Raw genomic sequence first — 17,498 nt, 5'->3', positions numbered from 1 at the left:
CTGCACCTTTGGGTACATGTGGATGTTGGTTGGGGCTCATTAACCATGTTGAATAGCAACAACCCCAACAATGAAACTATGCTTAGCAGTCAATGCAGAGGCACAGTGGGTCAACAGGTTATAGGAGGTCTCAGCGTGAATACCAGAAGGCAACCACAGCCTGACTGATAGCCACATTTTTACTGAGGCAAATGTAAGTTGCAGGCTGTCAGAGCCCAATTTAGGTAGATAAACAGGTTGTGGCAGGCCAGTTTCTCTATATGCACAATGAAATATCACCAGTGATCCACATTCAGATTCAGCCTATGGATAAACACTTTCCCACTTACATTTTCTTTCATTATTCCTTTATCCCTCCATCACTCTAGCACTCATTCCTCTACCTCTCACCTCTCTATTCAGTCCCTCTGTTTCAGAATTATTCACATTCAGTCGTCACTGCCATTCTTTCACTCCCATTTTTAACTTTTCCTTTAATTTTTCCACTGTTTCTTTCTGTTTCTCCATTTCACAGACTCTTAAATTATTTCACAGACAGCAGAGGTAGAACAGCAAAATAATGAAAGGGAAGGGGTGAAGAGGAGATAAACAGTTCTGGAAAAGAATGAAAGGGATGGGACAAGAAGACTCAAGCACTTCTAATACTAAATAATGATAAAATGAGGACAAGAAAATAAAAAGGAACAGAATAAACATTACAGTTCATTCCTCCTCATCTTCCATATCACATTCAGTGTGAGAACATGTTTTTGTTTTTAATAATTTATTGTCCAGATTTCACATATCCCAACTTCTATTTGTGAACCAGACTGAGCTTGAATAAAAGTCACTGTAAATTACAAGTCGACCAGATGACTTTGGGGGAATAACAGTTCTCAAAATGGACTTCTGACAAGTATATTTAGTCTGCTATGGATATCTCAGTTTTATCAAAATTAAATTTTAAATGGTTTTGTCACTTCCACAGCTGAAATTCAGCCAAACACCGAGATTCTACAACAATCATTTCCAAAGTGTCAGCTGCATCAGACAATCGTGGTACATCTGGATGTCAGTGTTAGATAAGACAAGAATCAAATGAGGTGCTGATTGCATTGAACCAGAAAAGCAAACTCAGCGTCCTGGGCTTGTCCCAATGTACCCGGTGGTGAAACAGATCAGATGCAATTGACAATAATGAGTAACTGCGTAACATTAAAATAGACAGCAAGTGAGTTCCTGGGGACATATGTAAATCAGTGTGACCCTCACCAAGAGAGCCAGTGGTACAACCAGGTCTGAAGCTGTATAAGGAACCTTTTGTAAGTAAGAATGACTTGCTAAAGAGCTCTGACCTCTAGATAACATCTTCTCTCACAAAAATATGAGTGTCTAACATGGGATATTTTATTCTACCAGAAGTCATTCAAATTAGGGCAGCAGCAAATGCTTTTTTAAATGAAGTTTTAAAATCTCCCCATAAAAGTCTCAGCGGTAAAGGAAACAGAGACTTGTGCAGTAAAGCTCGGCTAAAGTTTTCCTGCTAAACCACAAGACTACAAACCATCTCTGAAAATAGATGTCAAGGTTTGCAGATCAATGAAACTCCTTCTGTCCCAGAATCAGGCTGTTGTGAATGATGTCACATGCTCTACAGGCCAGAAGGGGCCACTTCCTGGCCTCTGTCCTAACCTACGAAAGGTACACTAATATAGGATGCTTACAGCTTGACTTCAGTGCTCTGTGCTCCTTTCCATTCCAGGCACCTGGTAGTCTGCTGACCTCAGATAACCAGTCTGAGCTTCCACCGTATTCACACAGAGAGGTGAAATTGTGCTATACATTTGTTTTCTTACATCCTGTTTTCTTCCATGATCGTTGACTTGTAAAATCTGGTAATCCACAGTGGATTTCCCTAAATTAACCCAAAGAGGTTGTTCTAATGTAACTGCACAGGTTACAGGTTAACACCACCTGTTATGGCTCCATACAGGCTGTGATTGAAAAATGGCCTTTTGACAACCATAAAAATATAAGTAGCATATGAGTGAAAATTTACATTTAGAGAGAGGTTTGTGATAATGTATGGTTTGGGTAAGCAACATGGAAATGTTTTGTCAGACATGGCTTTCAAATATCTTCAGGCTTTCCACAAAGAAGATGGAGAACATCTTTTCTCTCTCACTGCAGAGAGTGGGATGTGTAGCAATGGCTTGAAATTACAGCAAAGTAGATTTAGATTGGATATTAGGGGGGAAAAAAATCTTCATTTTTTGAAGACGGAGGCAGTGGAATAGACTACCTAGGGATAGAGAAGCTGTAGAACCTCACTGAAGGTTTTCAAGAAGAGGTGGGATAAGCATTGGTCAAGGACAAACTAGGAATAGCTATTCCTGGAGTACCCCATAAAGAGTAAGTTAGAAGCCTAGGAGACTGTCATACCTGCATCTTATGGAGATTATGAGAAAAGCTCTGCAGCTCAAAGGAAACTCAAGAGGATGAAGCTTAACAGCAGAAGAATGAAGCAGACCACAACCAATAACTTGTTTATAGAAGAAAATTAAAATAGATGGAATAAATAAAGGGGAGGGATAAGATGACAAAAACCAGAGTTCTGTCTCCCCAGTTACGACATGTGATGGGCAAAGTTGTGTTTGCAGTTTCCAGGTTGCGATGCAGAAGAGAGGGTGCTTGTTTTTCTCATGCTTTAGGGCTTTGCTGATTACAGTATGGGCCTGGGATGGTATTTCCTCTCCTGTTGCTGTAGCAGTGTGCTCTTGTTGCATACTGACCTGTAGTAACAGTGTCATCTGTGTAACCATGCCACTGGATTGTGAAGGGTTAAGCAGAGAGGAAGCCCAGAAAAGTCAGATCCAGGGAGTTCCCAACCATGGCTCGCAAACTGCCTTGGAAACTGGCAAAAAATTGTCTCTAGCCAACAGGAGAGGAAATTGGAGGGGCTATAAAAAGCCCACAGAAATGAGAAACAGGGGACAGTGAGTTAAACTACAGCTCCCAGACTGCTTTGAGGGCCAGCAAGAGGGGAAATGGGAAAGAGGAGCTGCAACATGGGATTAATTTGCCTGTAGCCAAAATGGTTACAGCATGGGATAGGCCTTGTTCCCTGGTATGCGCAAAGCATAGGTGACTGGTAGGCGGTGCATGGGGGTGCATGTGCCCCCCCGAAGGGGCCGGTGCCCCCCCAACGGCCAACACTGATGCTGTTGGTAGGGCTGGTGCCCTCCCTGACAGGGCCGCTGCTGTCAGTGGCTTCTGCGGATGCCGCCCCAGATTCAGGAGGCACCAGTCACACATGCCTCCAAGCACAACTGAAACAGGCCCCAGGTAGATTATAGAGGAGCCTGGTTTGAGTGCAGCTGGGAAAAGGATTGACTTTCCCACAAAGGAGACCCCAGCAGGACCCAGCTGAGTAGCACTGAAAAGGCTGCAGAAGTAAGTGCAGTCAATGTGACGATGAGGCATTGGAAGTCCTTGTGCCATCTGGGACAGCTTGGGCTGTACACAAAGTGAAGACGCTAACTTTGGAGGGTCCTTGTGAAACTCTTCAGAATAGGGGTTTAAAATTGCATTGTTTAAAGGGGTAATTGTGTTATCAGGTTTCTGTGCTGGGCTACAGCTTAATATTTGGATACTTATGTGTATAAATAATCGTGCTTACTTGTACTTTCTTGTTAAACTGAAATGATGTTGAGGGAAACTGAGTTACCATTGCCACACACCTGCCACACATTGCCACCACTCCCTTGTGAGAGGAGTTACACTTGCAAATCAAGGGAAGTGATTCTTTTGCTCTACTCAGCACTCGTAAGACTTTACTTGGAGTACTGTATTCAGTTTTGGGTCCTGCACTTCAAGAAGGATGTTTGGAAAGAGTCCATTGCAGAGCAACAAAAATGAGTAAGGGCCTGGTGGCAACACTTATGAGGAAAGTCTGAAAGAACTATGGTTATTTAATCTAGAGAAGAGAAGACTGAGGGGGTATTTGATAATAGTTATCAAATACCTGAAGAGGATGGAGAGAGGCCTTTTCTGTGGCTGTAGGGAAGATGACTAGGAGCAATGGTCTTAAGCTGCAGCAGGGGAAATTTAGGTTTGCTATTTGGAGAATTTGTTTTATTATGAGGGTGGTCAAGCATTAGAACTGGCTACTTAGAGAAATTCTAAAAATGCAATCATTGGAAGTTTTCCAGAGCCGGTTAGATGCATTTGGCTGGGATGGTTTAGTCAAGAATGCTCCTGCCTTGAGATGGGGCTGGACTAGATGACCTTGTGAACCTTATGATCCTTCCAGCCCTACTTACCTATTGTCAGGGACTCGAACCCCAACTTCCCAGGTCCACTGTCTGACCGCAAGAGACAGGCAACACCAGCAAGGTCTTATCTCAAAGCTCTTTATTGAAGCGTGCACACAACAGCAAAGAGCAGCCCGTCTCCTCCAAGAACCAGCCCCCCTTGATAACAAGTAAGCAAGTTTATATAGACAGTTTTGCGTCACAGATTTTACACTTAATTGACTCAACCTCTATGGTTACTTAAAACTTCTAGTGCACATGACACGATATGCACGCAGGTGGGACTTTCCCAAGATATCAGGTTAGTATGAGAAAATTCTTAATTAGTTCAAACTGGCTTTTGGCTATATGCTTGCTTTGAAACGTTAAGTAATAGGGAGGAGGACGGTATCTTTGATTGTTCCAGCTGTGTCTTTGAAGCACTAAGTCTGCTTTATAGATTATTTCTATACTATTATCTATGGCCTTGTTAATTTTTATAACTACACAATAATAGGCTTTGAGCAGTTTTTACACAGAAGCATCTTCCTTATCATCAAACATGCAACTTTCTTTTCAGCACTGTTACTTATGCTAGTGGGTTCAAGGTAGGTTCAGTTTGTACCATCCCCGTTTATCAGCTCACATTCCAATGTCATACTGCATAGAGAGAGCTTATAATTATCCTGTTTGTGGCCTCTTAGTAGTATTTTTCTTTGTGGGTTTTTGGGCCTGCTCTCAAATATCATATATCTCACTATGATCCTACAGGTGTCAGGGGTCTTTGACTGATATGTGATGAAGCTCCTGCTGGGACTAAAACCCCAGCATTTTCTTGTTAGGGGGTCATGCACTGCTCAGGGAAGACCAGCTGCCACATTTGGAAACAGGCAGGACTTTTAACATACAGTCCAATCACCATGGAGTATGTGGTCTGATTTAGATGGGGATGATCCTGCCTTGAGAAAGAGGTTGGATTGGATGACCTCTTGAGGCTCCTTACAGGTGTACTTTTGTACATTTCTATGATAAAAAACCCCAAAACATTCCTGACCTTTGGGTATAGCATCTTGGATTCTGTCTGTGTGTTTTCATCTCTTTATTTTTAAAGAAGGTAGATAGTGATAATTCTTTCCTAAAGTGCTTTGACATCTGTTAAAGACACAATCTAGGAGCAAGCTTGTTTGAGGACTAGAATGTATCTTACAACTCTTCTGTAATGTACTAGAGAATGTGAGTCCCTTTAAGAAGTACTAAGGAGAAAGATCAATGAGACTTAAAAACTTGGATATAAACAGAGACAGTTGACAGTAAGAATCTGTAATAGTTGGAAACATTTTGTACTGTTGTTACTTGAAATGGTCAGAATGGTTCCCAGAATGGTTGACATGTCTTTCCAGTAAGAGTGTTAGGATCAGAGTGCAGTGAGGGCATTGCGGATGACACCCAGTGAGAGCCATGCTAGTCACTGAATTTGAGAGAGAGGTCATCTCTTCCCAGAACCTCTGTGTAGACTGAAAGCCACCAAATTGCCCTTGGTTCTGATTGAAAGAGTTAAGAAAAGAAACAGGGGAAGACTGCTCCAATGCAATCTTAACACTCACCCATTAAAGGCCTGTAATGTTGTCATAAAGGCATGCACAAACTGGAGAGGACAGGAAACATGCTTAGGGAACTGGAAGGACTGAACTGCAAGGAAAATGAGCTAAGTACGTGGTGATAAACTATAAACAACTAAAGGGTACGAATACCAAGACATAAGTCTTATTGTGATTATTCAGTGGAGTAATAACTAGGAGTAACAGAATGAAATTGCAAAAAGGGAAAGTAAAGCTGAACATCAGGGAAAAAAACTTCCTTTTTATAGGAATCTTTAAGCAATAGTCGCCAAGGGAAGTAACTGAAACACCGATGATTGTATTTCAGGTAAGTCCTCACCAGTGCTGAATACAGCAGAAGATTTACTTCCCTTCAGTTGCAATAGATACTCCAGATAATACGGGATTATGTTACTGGCTCATTTTCCAACAAGAGCACACTCTTGGTTAATAGTCTACAGTAAGGCTTATGGTCCTTCTCTACAGTACTGTCTCAACCTATGTCAATTTAATATATTAAAAATAAGTATATATTAATGGGAGACTGGGTATATGCATTTATATACAAAGTATTGCAAAATAAATGATCTAATTGATGGGTAAACATTCAAATTATGCAGTTTTCTGATATCATTATTTGCTTCCATCCCTTAAAGATATTTACAATATGAGGTATAAGCTCTTGATATTAATATAGATCTAAGTTATCTTTTAGGTCTTATTAGGATAGGTTCATTTTAGAGCCACAGCCTAAATTTTCAAATGTGATAACTGATATTTGGACCTTCAATTTCTAATAAAAGGACCTGATTTTCAAAGGTCATATATGCTTATCACAGTATGAAAATCAGACTGATTTGTAGGTCCTCAAGCTGGATCCCCAAAAACTGAAAATCACGACTGAAAATGTGAGCAGGTTTCTGCTTATGATTCCAGTACAGTTGGACTGAAGATAACTTAGATCAGGGGTTTCAATTCACTTTGTACCCCAGACTGGATCTGAACAGCTCCTTGTGGGCTGGATCCAGCTGGGGTGCAAGGCACCTGTGGCAGCAGTTCCAGCTCAGGGCACATGGTGATAGTGGTGGCAGCTCCAATTCTGCCACGTGCCCCTTGTGAAAGCTGGAACTGCCCTTACTGCCATATCCCCTGTGCTGCAGGAGCAGTTTTAGTTCCAGCCTGGGACCCAGGGCATGCAGTGGGTACAGCATGGGGCAGAAGCACGGCCAGTGGCTGAGGGGGCAGGACTGCAGCAGCAGTGATGGGCAAAGCTGGGAGAGGGTGACTGGGCCTGCATCAACCATTGCTTACCCTGCATCTGCCAAGTGCAATACCCACCAGAGTTCAAGGGCCCTGGATTCTGTGGTAGGCCACTCCTCCTGGTCATGCCCCCACTGGCCTTCTGGTGGCCTGCCAGTAGAACAGTGGGCTGGAAAGAGTGACCCTAGGCTAAATCTTGACATGCCCGACTTAGATTAACAAGCAGGAGGATAAAAAATTTCAAGACATTTCTAAAATAGGTTTCTGACACATGTATAATGCTTAGAATAGCATGGTGTGGGGTAAAAATTCTATTGGTAGAATACTTTTAAGAGAAGGTAAAAAAAGTGAACATTTAAATATATACATTAGAAAAAGACAATTCAATTAATCTTAGGCAAAAATGGCAAAACTAAAAGAAAACAAATCAGTACATCCCAATTCCTATTTTTATGATTTTTTGAGGAAAATTCTGATGAAAGTTTTAGTTTGCTGTACTCACATTCAGTATTTAATAGTTATTTACTTTAATGTTGTGCTAATATCAAATGGATTTTAAATTGAAGAAACAATTACTTGATTATTTTGCTACTACTTTTTTCACATGTACCTGCAGGCTTCTGCATGGAGAAGCTGTTTTCTTTGTTGTATGGCACTTACTGTACACTTGTAGCTGTCCTCTGAAGACATTCCTTCCACGTGAATTTTCAGCTTTACATTCATACATCCCTGCATCATCTAGCTGCACGTTAGGTATTTCAAGCACAGCTTGGGATTTTCTCAGACGGGCTTTGCTCGGATTATGACCATTAACTTTCCTCCATGAGATTGTTGGAACAGGGCTGAAATATTTAGTAAAAGTACTGTTAGCACTATTGAGAATATAGATTCCGTTATCTGGTAACTTAAGTACTTAATAGCCTAAGTGGCAATAAAATGTAATCACAATTAAGGCCCATGTACTGCTTGATATACTTCTCTTTCCATAGGGAATCTCTATTAAGCAATGCAACTATATGGGAAACATCCTTGTTTTCCACAAAGGAAGTTAAGTTTTAATTTATATTAATTAACTCATTCAAAATGTACTCTGTGGGGATTAATCTACACTGTTAGCTTTACTGTTGAAGGCTTTGAGTCCCTTCTTTTCATACTCAAAAGGAAATCGCATCACTAATGCCTAGATGAACTGTGTAAGTACAATCATTGTCCCAGCTTCCCAGGATCTCACATTCAAGAACAGTGCTCCCGTACATCAGTGTCTCAAATATTTAGGATGTGTCTATTCATAAATGTAGATGAGACAAATTTAATAATGCTGCAATTCAGGCAAATTATGTCTCAGTCTTTTTAAAGGATTTATATATAAGGTGACTGTATTTTTAAAAAGGGGACATTGTGGGGTCAATATTTTTATTTCCAAGAGTTGCAAAATAGTTATTGCAAAATAAACTTAAAATGCTTATCACTATTGCTAAAGTATGACCCATTTATGTTTATTAAAGTCAAAGTTTTTTAAGTTTCCTAGGGTGCATCTACATGTGCACCCCGACTGTGCAGTAATCTCTGCTACCACACAGTCCCAGCGGCACATGGGTTGTTTCTGACCCTACTGCACAGTAGCATCGGTATCACAGTTCCTGCTCACCAAAGCTGTGTCACTGTAGTGACGAGCTATGTCGGCATACAGTGAGCTATGTCTTGTGTAGATGTGCCCCTAGCATTTTGAATATCAGTTAAAATGTCATTTGGAACATCATTTGAAAAAAATTGGATCGTCTCATTTGACTCATACAGGATCTATTGGGAATCTATTACACATGGTTCTCAAATGTGATGAAATGGTTCTCAATGTGATTAAGTGATCAGTAAAGCTAACCACACTCTAACATGCATTAGCATTAACATGCATCATGAACAGGTCTAGGGAGGTGATACTTCCCCTCTACGCAGCACTGGTAAGACCGCAAGTGGAGTACTGCATTCAGATTTGGGTGCCACAGTTCAAGAGGGATGTTGATAACCTTCAGAGGGTCCAGAGGAGGAGGGCTACTCAGATGGTTAGGGGCCTGCAAGTAAGGTCCTACAAGGAGAGATTGAGGGACCTGGATCTCTTGAGCCTCCACAAGAGAAGGCTGAGAGGGGATCTGGTGGCCATTTACAAATTTGTCAGGGTGGGACAGCAAGAAATAGGAGACACTCAATTTACCAGGGCACCCCTTGGAGTTACTAGAATCAACAGGCACAAACTAACCGAGAGCAGATTTAAAATAGACATCAGGAAGAACTTTATGATAAGAGTTACCAGAATCTGGAATGGGCTTCCAAGGGAGGTGGTGCTCTCCCCTACCTTGGGGGTCTTTAAGAGGAAACTGGACAAGCACCTGGCTGGGGTCGCCTGACTCCAGCGCTCTTTCCTGCCCAGGGCAGGGGATCGGACTTGATGATCTACTAAGGTCCCTTCCAACCCTAAATATCTATGAAATCTATGAAAATTAATTTAGATTATAATACTGCTGAAACTTTTAGGAATTTGGATTAGTATACAAAAATCATAACGTAGACCTTCCTTTAAAACCATAACCATACACATTCAGGTAGTACCTCACATAGAATTTAAAGCTAGAATGAGCCAGTAGATCAGTCTAATCTCTTATATATTATATGCTGTTAAATTTCACACCTATACCCCACTCCTAAAACCATTAGCTTAGCTAATGTTTACATTAAGCATAACCAGTGTTTGGCTAATGTATATCATCCAGAAAGGCATCTAGAATTGATGAGCAGACATCAAAGGACAAATTGAACTCTTTACTCTAGCCCCTGAATCATTTTTGCAACTCTTATCTTCTTCCTCCCCAAATTTTTAATACTTAAAAAAAATACAAATTTTTTTTGTATTTTTGTATTTTGTATTTTTGAGGACACAGTACACTATTATGCACCTCACCAATTCCAAAGTAAAATCACTCCCTGACTACTACTCAGTGCTCCCGTATTTATGCATCCTCAGATCTCATAAGTCCCTTTTTTTGTCACAGAATCTTACTGGTAACTCAGGTTCAGTTCTTTCTTCTTTTTTTTGTTCACTTGGATACCACTCTTCTTTCCAAGCACTAAATAGAAATGTTAGCTTTTATTCTTAACACTTAGTACTCTCTACACGGGATGCTGACTATACAATTGTTATTGCACAATCCTTTAGTACTTGTATAAACATGTACTAAAGGACTGTGCAGTAACCAGAGTTACTGTGCAGTAGCATTGCCAAATGGCTTTGGTGATGGCTCTGTTGTGGGGTGTAGTTATTGTGGGAGTGGGCCATTCCTGGATCTTACACCTGCACCTCCAGAAATGTAATAGATCTCATCCAATGCACCAAATGCCCTGATGGATTGCTTGCAGAAGGTCCTGAGCTTATTGTGATTGCAATTCTATTAGAAGGCAGGGTAGATTCCATTACCATTGAAGCTGATGGCAAAACACCCTTTGACTTCAGTGTTTTGGTTTAAATGAATAAAGCTGAGGAGTGGAATTTTTCTTAACATATTTTTGCAGAGAAACAATGAAGAAGCCATAAAGCATGAATGTTATATCACCCAGTAGGTAAGAAATTACTATGCAAGTCAATGTACCAAAAAAAATCTATAAATGCAATTGACTTTATTTTTAATTTGGTTTAATTGCATGCTGCTTCAAGTAAGTGCTTTCAGTATGGAAAATATGGAAGTAACTTTTAATCATTGCCTAGGTCATTAGGAAACATATTTTGAAAAATTGTCTTTTTTCTCATAATGATGAAATAATAAGTGGGATTTTTCAAGGAGATAAAAATACTTTGACTGGAAAGATTTAATAATTTCAAAAGAAAATTCTCCCAAACTGCAACTCATAGACAAGTTGTAGCTCTATTTAATGAAGCTTCTTATTTTTCTTGCATAAGTCACAAGTGAGGTATGAATTTTGCTTCTGAAATGAAAATATATTTGTATGTAGTTCTCCTTTGTGACTTGCGTAAAAAAATGAAATACTATCTCAGAGAGGATATCAAAGAATAAAGTTGTGTGACTTTTTCCTAGAAATCTCATAAAATTCATTGTAACATCTAGCTAAGTTATGCACATATTTTCCATGTTTTTAATGAAATTAAGGTTCATAAAAAAAAAGGGAAGAGAAACTTGACCATGAATGCATGAGCTGGCTCCAATTTACATAATTGGTAAAGTTCTTCACAGTCAATTCTGTCTTGACCTTAGCACAAATCTATGAGAGCACTACATTTTGACTATACTTTATTCAAATTATTTGTTTTCAAACCTAGACCTTGATCTTGCCAAAACTTACCTTTATTCATGCATGTAGTTATGCTAAGGACAAATGGGAAGACTCACACATTTTACCCCTGGAAATAAAGCAGTGTTTTTGGAGACTAATATTAACTGATAAGAATGTCAACATTTTCAGTGATTTCAAAACAGGATTACCCTCCTCATCCATTTCAACTGAAAGAAAAGTTCTCCTACTCTAGTTGTAACTATGACAGATGAGAATAAACTCAGTGTCTGTACAAAAGATGTATTTACTTTGAATAGGAAAGGAAGTATTGCATTTGCATCTAAAAATTATTATAAGGGCATGGGTTTCATTAAGTACTCAGTGCTGGCCTAATTTTATTCCTATCAAAGTCAGTGGGAGTTTTATTACTGACCTCAGTGGTATCAGAGTCTAGAAACTATAAAACACTTCTGAATATTTCCCTGTGAACAAATACAGTATCATGATTCACTGAATTCCAGAGGAAACAAGATTTACTAAGAACTAAAATGGACATATCTGGTGTAAATGAATGGTGTAATGGGACACATGGGAATGCCCTTCATAGCTCCCTGATTTCTAAAGTGTCTTTTCCATGGATCCAACCTACTAATTTTCAACATCAGAGGTAGGAAATAGAAAAATTTGTCACCCCTTTCTATTTTTCTATGTGCTGTTTGTATTACCCTTTGTATCAAAACACTATTTACCTTCTACTGCAGTTTCAGCCTCATTGTGTAATTTCCTTGGGACCCCATAGGAATTTTACAAATAAATCACTGGTCTCAGTAGTGCTTTCAAATTCACAGGTGCACATCATAATATATCTTGAAAACGCCCCATTGGTGCAGCACCGCATGACTGTGCATTTGAGATTAGAAGACAGCCCTTTCTCCTTATGCCCTCCAGTTTTCCAACTGTGTTAAATATCTTCTAATTATTACAGGATGATTATGTAGCATTAGAATGCTGAGGTCTATCATGAACTTCTCCACATCAGATATGTCTAAAAATGTGTATTTGCTAGCCGTACAATTGTACCTTTGAAATGAACCACAGAATTCTATTCTGCGGGTCATTAGACCATTACATTTAAAGATGCAAAACTACACAATGCCTTATATTTCATTAACCAAAAAGAAAATCCTTAAGTGCTCATGTAAGAAAGGAGATTTTGTGTACAGGAAACTTAATCAACAGAACAGGTAGAAAAGCAGCTTCTCCCCACAGCTGTCACTCTGACTCAGTAAACTACCTATAGTAATCATAAGATACACCATTCACATGTCTTTGAGGTTTGGGGTGGTTTATGGCTTAATTTTAATAGATGCTGGGCACATGCAATTCCTACTGAATTCAGCAGGAATTATTAGTGTTTTGTAAGATCCTAAATAGAAATGCTTTTCTGATATGCACTGTTCATCTTGATTAAAACATAACAAAACAAGATAACCAAGGAAACCATAAAATATGAGACAGAAGTGACAACTTTTGTGCAATCTGGCCCCTGAAAGTGCTCTATAGCCATGACCAAGCATAAGTGCATGGCTGCAGTGCTTGAAAAGGGCACAGTCCTGCAGAAATCTGAACCTTCACTGTATGTGGGTTCAGATGAAGATGCTCCAAAACAAAGCGTCTTCAGTAACTATTGTCTGCATGCGCCAGGAGCAGGGCTCGGCTGACACAGCACCATGAGATAGACTGAGGAGCTGCATTTCTGTCTGCACCTATAGTACATTTATTTTTACAAGTTTTTTTCATTCCTGTAACAAAGTTAGCTGTGTTAATCTGTATTCAAGAAGGCTACCAGGGTGACATATTAGAGTCTTCCAGGTTCAGAGAGGCATACATTTTCTCAGACAATACCTAACTTCATCATATGCTGTGATGAGGCATCTGACAAAGCAAGCTGTTGCCTCCAAATGCATGCGTTTCCCTGAACCAGTTAATCTCTATGGGTGTATATACACATGCCCTGGGAGTGGGGGGAAGGGAGTGCTTTAATTAGAGCAGCTCCGAGAGCTGCTCTAATTAAAGAGCCCAGAGCAACTTGTGTATTAGCATCCCCATGCTTAAAAATGGTGGTGGGGCTCCTTTAATTAAAGTTTGTTGAATGATATATATAAATATATAGATATATATAGTGGTGTTTCATTTTAATTGTGGAAAAATGTGAATTTGGGATTACTTTTTTTTAAGCCAAAATTGGGGATTTTTTTAAATCAGAGAAAAACAGGATCCCTGATAGTCACTACTCTCAATGGCTGCATTTCCGTAGTGAAGAGACTAGTGAGATCCATTTGCTCCATTTTATGCAAATTAAGGAACCTAGCATTTCACAAATCATGGATGTCATTCTTCAGAAATGGGTAACAGCTTTAATGGCAGTTGTCACATGTCTAAGGCCAACTTGCTCCCTGCTTCTTCCTGGCCTCTGTGTTTAGAGTCCATGCTTTTAATGAAGTGATATCAGTAGAAGGTTGACATGTAGTTGATGCAATGATTTATATTTATCATTTGAGACTGAGATTTCTCTACTGTTGCTGGAATTATACTGCCGTGACTAGGACTGCCTGGACTACAAGTCCAGTGCAGGTGGAGGAACTGAGAGTTGTTAAGCATGTATTGCATGCCTCATTCACATAAACAGGCTATTCAAGATGCTATACAGCAGAGTGCCTGTGTGTGGCATTTGTTAGTCTTATGCAGGCGGGATTTACTCAGTGTTCTCTAAAAAGATTAAGAAGATTTGAGTCAGTTCAAAAAGCAAATGTCAAGAGAGAAGCAGCTGCTGGTCATGGATAATTTTACCTGTTCTATCTCAGGCAACATTTCTGATCTGTCTCCCTGTGATTGACACCACGCTAGAAAGACCTTTCAGCATGTCTGAAGGAAGTAGCCAAGAGAGATGCCAATAACAGAACAGTGTTTCATACCTATCACACTTAGCCTTAGAAATGTGAAATCTGGTTCATGTAACTGTAGCCATTGTCAGTAAATAACAGAGTATTGTTAGTCTAGATTAGGGGTGCTCAAATCCTGGCCTGTGGGCCAGATCCAGTCTGTAGAGTCATGTCATTGATCCTGCAAGGCTCCCCAGAGGTCTGCAGTGGGGGAGCAGGACAGCCTTAACTACCTCTCCTCTGGTGCCAATTTTCTGGACCCATGGTCTGTGTCCAGATGTGTGTGGACATTTGGTTCCCCAGGGATAACTAGTGGTGGCACACCTTGTGGTCTGACATGCAGCATGTTACACCAGGTGGGGTAGGGGAGGCTGGCCCCAGCAGCCTTATCTGGAGTCCTAGGGGCCTCCCAGGGCTGCAGCAGCAGTGATCCTGCCTCATGGGGCCTGACTGGCAGTGGAGCTTGGCTCCAGTTGGCTGGGCTTTGGGTGGCACACACTGCTGCCACATGTGCCACTCTGATGCTTTTTTTCTGTGGGTTTGTTTTGACCTGTGGATATCCAGGGGTCAAAAAAACCCTCCACTCTGCTCCCTTGCTGTGCGGAAAACAACAGAACGTACAGTATGTGCTCATTTGGATGTGGCCATGGAGAGCCCTGCAGACCAGGTAGCATAGCCCTGCATGCCGGATCAGTTGCATGGGGCCACGCCAGAGTGGGGCTGGTTTGGCTATGAAGAACCCAGTCCAGCCACTTGGGGCTGAAGTGTCACAGGGTCCAATCTGGACACATAGGACTAGGTCAAGACAGCACGGGGTTTTAACTGGACACACGTCGCCTGATCTGAGCATGCAGGGCTGGGCCAAGGTGATACAGGGACTAATCTGGCCATATGCTGCTCTGCTTACATATTGTACGGGTGAGCCAAAACCTTTTTTCTGCCTTTGTCTACATCGTGGTTGTCCCACTTCAGAGTGGCTGGGGGCCACATGCTGCACTGGTCACAGGTCCTGGGCTGCACGCTCTGTGGGTTGCATGCCATGGGGGCTGCACACCTCAAGATCTCCCCAGGCCCATGCACCTTCCTATCTTGCGACCCCCTTATTATGGGAGCAGCCTGAAGCTTTCCCCCTCACCTTTCTCCCCGGCCACTGCATGAGCTGTACAAACCCATGGCCATGTGGGCAGCAGGCTAACAGGGCCCCTTCCCACTGCCTGCCTGCAAAATCTGAGCCACTGCAGCAGGCGTGATGTGAGGAGTGGCAGCTGGGCAGGTACCTGCAAGCCGCGTGTTCACCCTTGCAGGCTGGGTGCAATCTGTGGGCTGCCAGTTGGACAACCCTGGTCTACATATATTGCAAACTCTTTGTAAACTGCATTCTCCTATGTATGTCTCTACACAGTCTAACACATTTTTGAGTGCTTCTAGAATAAAAATTAAATCATACACACACTAATAAAATTAATCTAAAGCTACATGGCTTGTCAGGAAATTTGATAAAAAGTCAGATCAAGGGTATGAAATTCTCTTCTCTAATTATTATCTTTAAGCATTCACTAATCAAAATCAAATAAAAGGGTTTTTTATTTCAAAAGAACATTTTAGATCACTTTATAGACTATTAACTGGCCAATATGATTCACTTGTGTGACTTAAAATATGTAATTTTATTTTATTTTTATTATATCTCATTTAGAAAACATGATTTAAAAATGAACTATGGAGCTGAGATCTTGCAGGCCAAATTACAGATAGAATGAATGCTTATAACTGAACTATAAATCTCTCAGAGTTTACAATGAAATTATTAAAGCAACATTAACTATAATAGCATGAACAATGCTGCTATGATAAGAGCTGCATCATAACTCAATACTAAAAGAGGTCAATATCTCTACTTTATTCTGGTTTTTAACCAAGTATATTTTATGCTAAAAATACAAAGCTCTGACATTACTAATGTGGCCTATATCTCTACAAAGAAAGCTGAAATAATGTATCGTTGTTATCATACAGAAATAGCATTAATGTAAAACAATCTCCCAAAAAGCAGAGAAACAAACATGTGGGACTTAAAAGGAATTAGCTGTCAGCATTATACACACTTGATTCTTATCAACAGAAACATTTGTATGGTGATCCGTGTGTTATAAAACCAACTTCAATTAAAAAATATGGATGCATAAAACTTCTTAATATAGTTTCTTTGTCACTGTTGAAATTCTGGGAGTGTGTTTTAAATACAGAGAAAGTGAGCCTTAATTATGCCGTTGCATCCACAACTCCACATTGTTTGCAGGTTTCAGACCACGCACAAGTTCTCTCTACTCATACGTAAATCAGATTAGTTACTGGGTTTATTTCCTATGTTGATAAAAAGCCTTGATGCATTGTCATCATATAAATTCTAACAGTATCATGAGAGAGGTGGTTAGCTGTATTAGTCTGAAGATAGGCAGAAGGCATGGCAGAGTTAGAAACTAACTTGTTCAGAGACACGAACTTCTGTAAGTGATAGCCTACTTCATCAGATGCTATGGATGGATTTTTAGAGAGCAGGAGTACTAAACAGACACCTGGCCTCAGAGCAGGTGTTCTTAAACCATAAAACTTTTAAAAAAGCAACTTGAGTGTGAAATGAGGAACCAGGAGTCCTGCACAGACTGGACTGCGCTGAGGATGGTTTCAACAAAGATTTTGGATACTTATCCCATTATGAACTAGCTTTTATAATCGCTGTGTTCCTCCATGGGTTAACTGCTTTGTTTATCCTTTTTGATCTCCTCAACCTGTCTTTGCCTGCTCTCCCCCACTGTATTTTCCTCCTCCTTTCCCTTGTATTCAAATTATTTAATTCCTTTCTATTTAGCATCCTGCACTCTACGGCTGGGTCCAGATGAGAGTAGATGTTTGGTTCCCTGGGTATAAATAGCTTGCACCACAGCTACTTGTCTCTGGGGAATGTCCATGCCACGCATGCTTTGTCACGCAGCAAGTTACCCCAGGGGCAGTAGGGGAGGCTGGGGCCAGCACTGTGTTGGCCCCAACAGCCTTACCTGGGGCCCTGGAGGCTTCCCAGGCTGCAGCAGCAGCGATCCTGCTGAGCAGATACTGGCTGGCAGCTGCAGCATGACTCCAGGAGGCCTGGC

At 40.7% G+C, this 17,498-nt stretch overlaps 1 protein-coding gene across 1 annotated transcript in view; it reads right to left on the bottom strand.

Annotated features, from left to right (window-relative positions):
* The window catches only part of CNTN5 (contactin 5), a 1,308,168-nt gene that overhangs the window by 334,378 nt on the left and 956,292 nt on the right, over window positions 1-17,498 (bottom strand). Inside the window, exon 10 of the mRNA XM_019525021.1 lies at window positions 7,790-7,971. Within this exon, the coding sequence (XP_019380566.1) occupies window positions 7,790-7,971 (182 nt within the window). The remainder of the gene's footprint in view (window positions 1-7,789; window positions 7,972-17,498) is intronic.

The sequence above is a fragment of the Gavialis gangeticus genome, unplaced genomic scaffold (assembly GCF_001723915.1).
Source record: "Gavialis gangeticus isolate Ggan-Ray unplaced genomic scaffold, GavGan_comp1, whole genome shotgun sequence".
Taxonomy (NCBI): Eukaryota; Metazoa; Chordata; order Crocodylia; family Gavialidae; genus Gavialis; species Gavialis gangeticus.
Note: the sequence above shows the minus strand (reverse complement) of the source record. Positions and strands in the feature narration are given on the sequence as shown.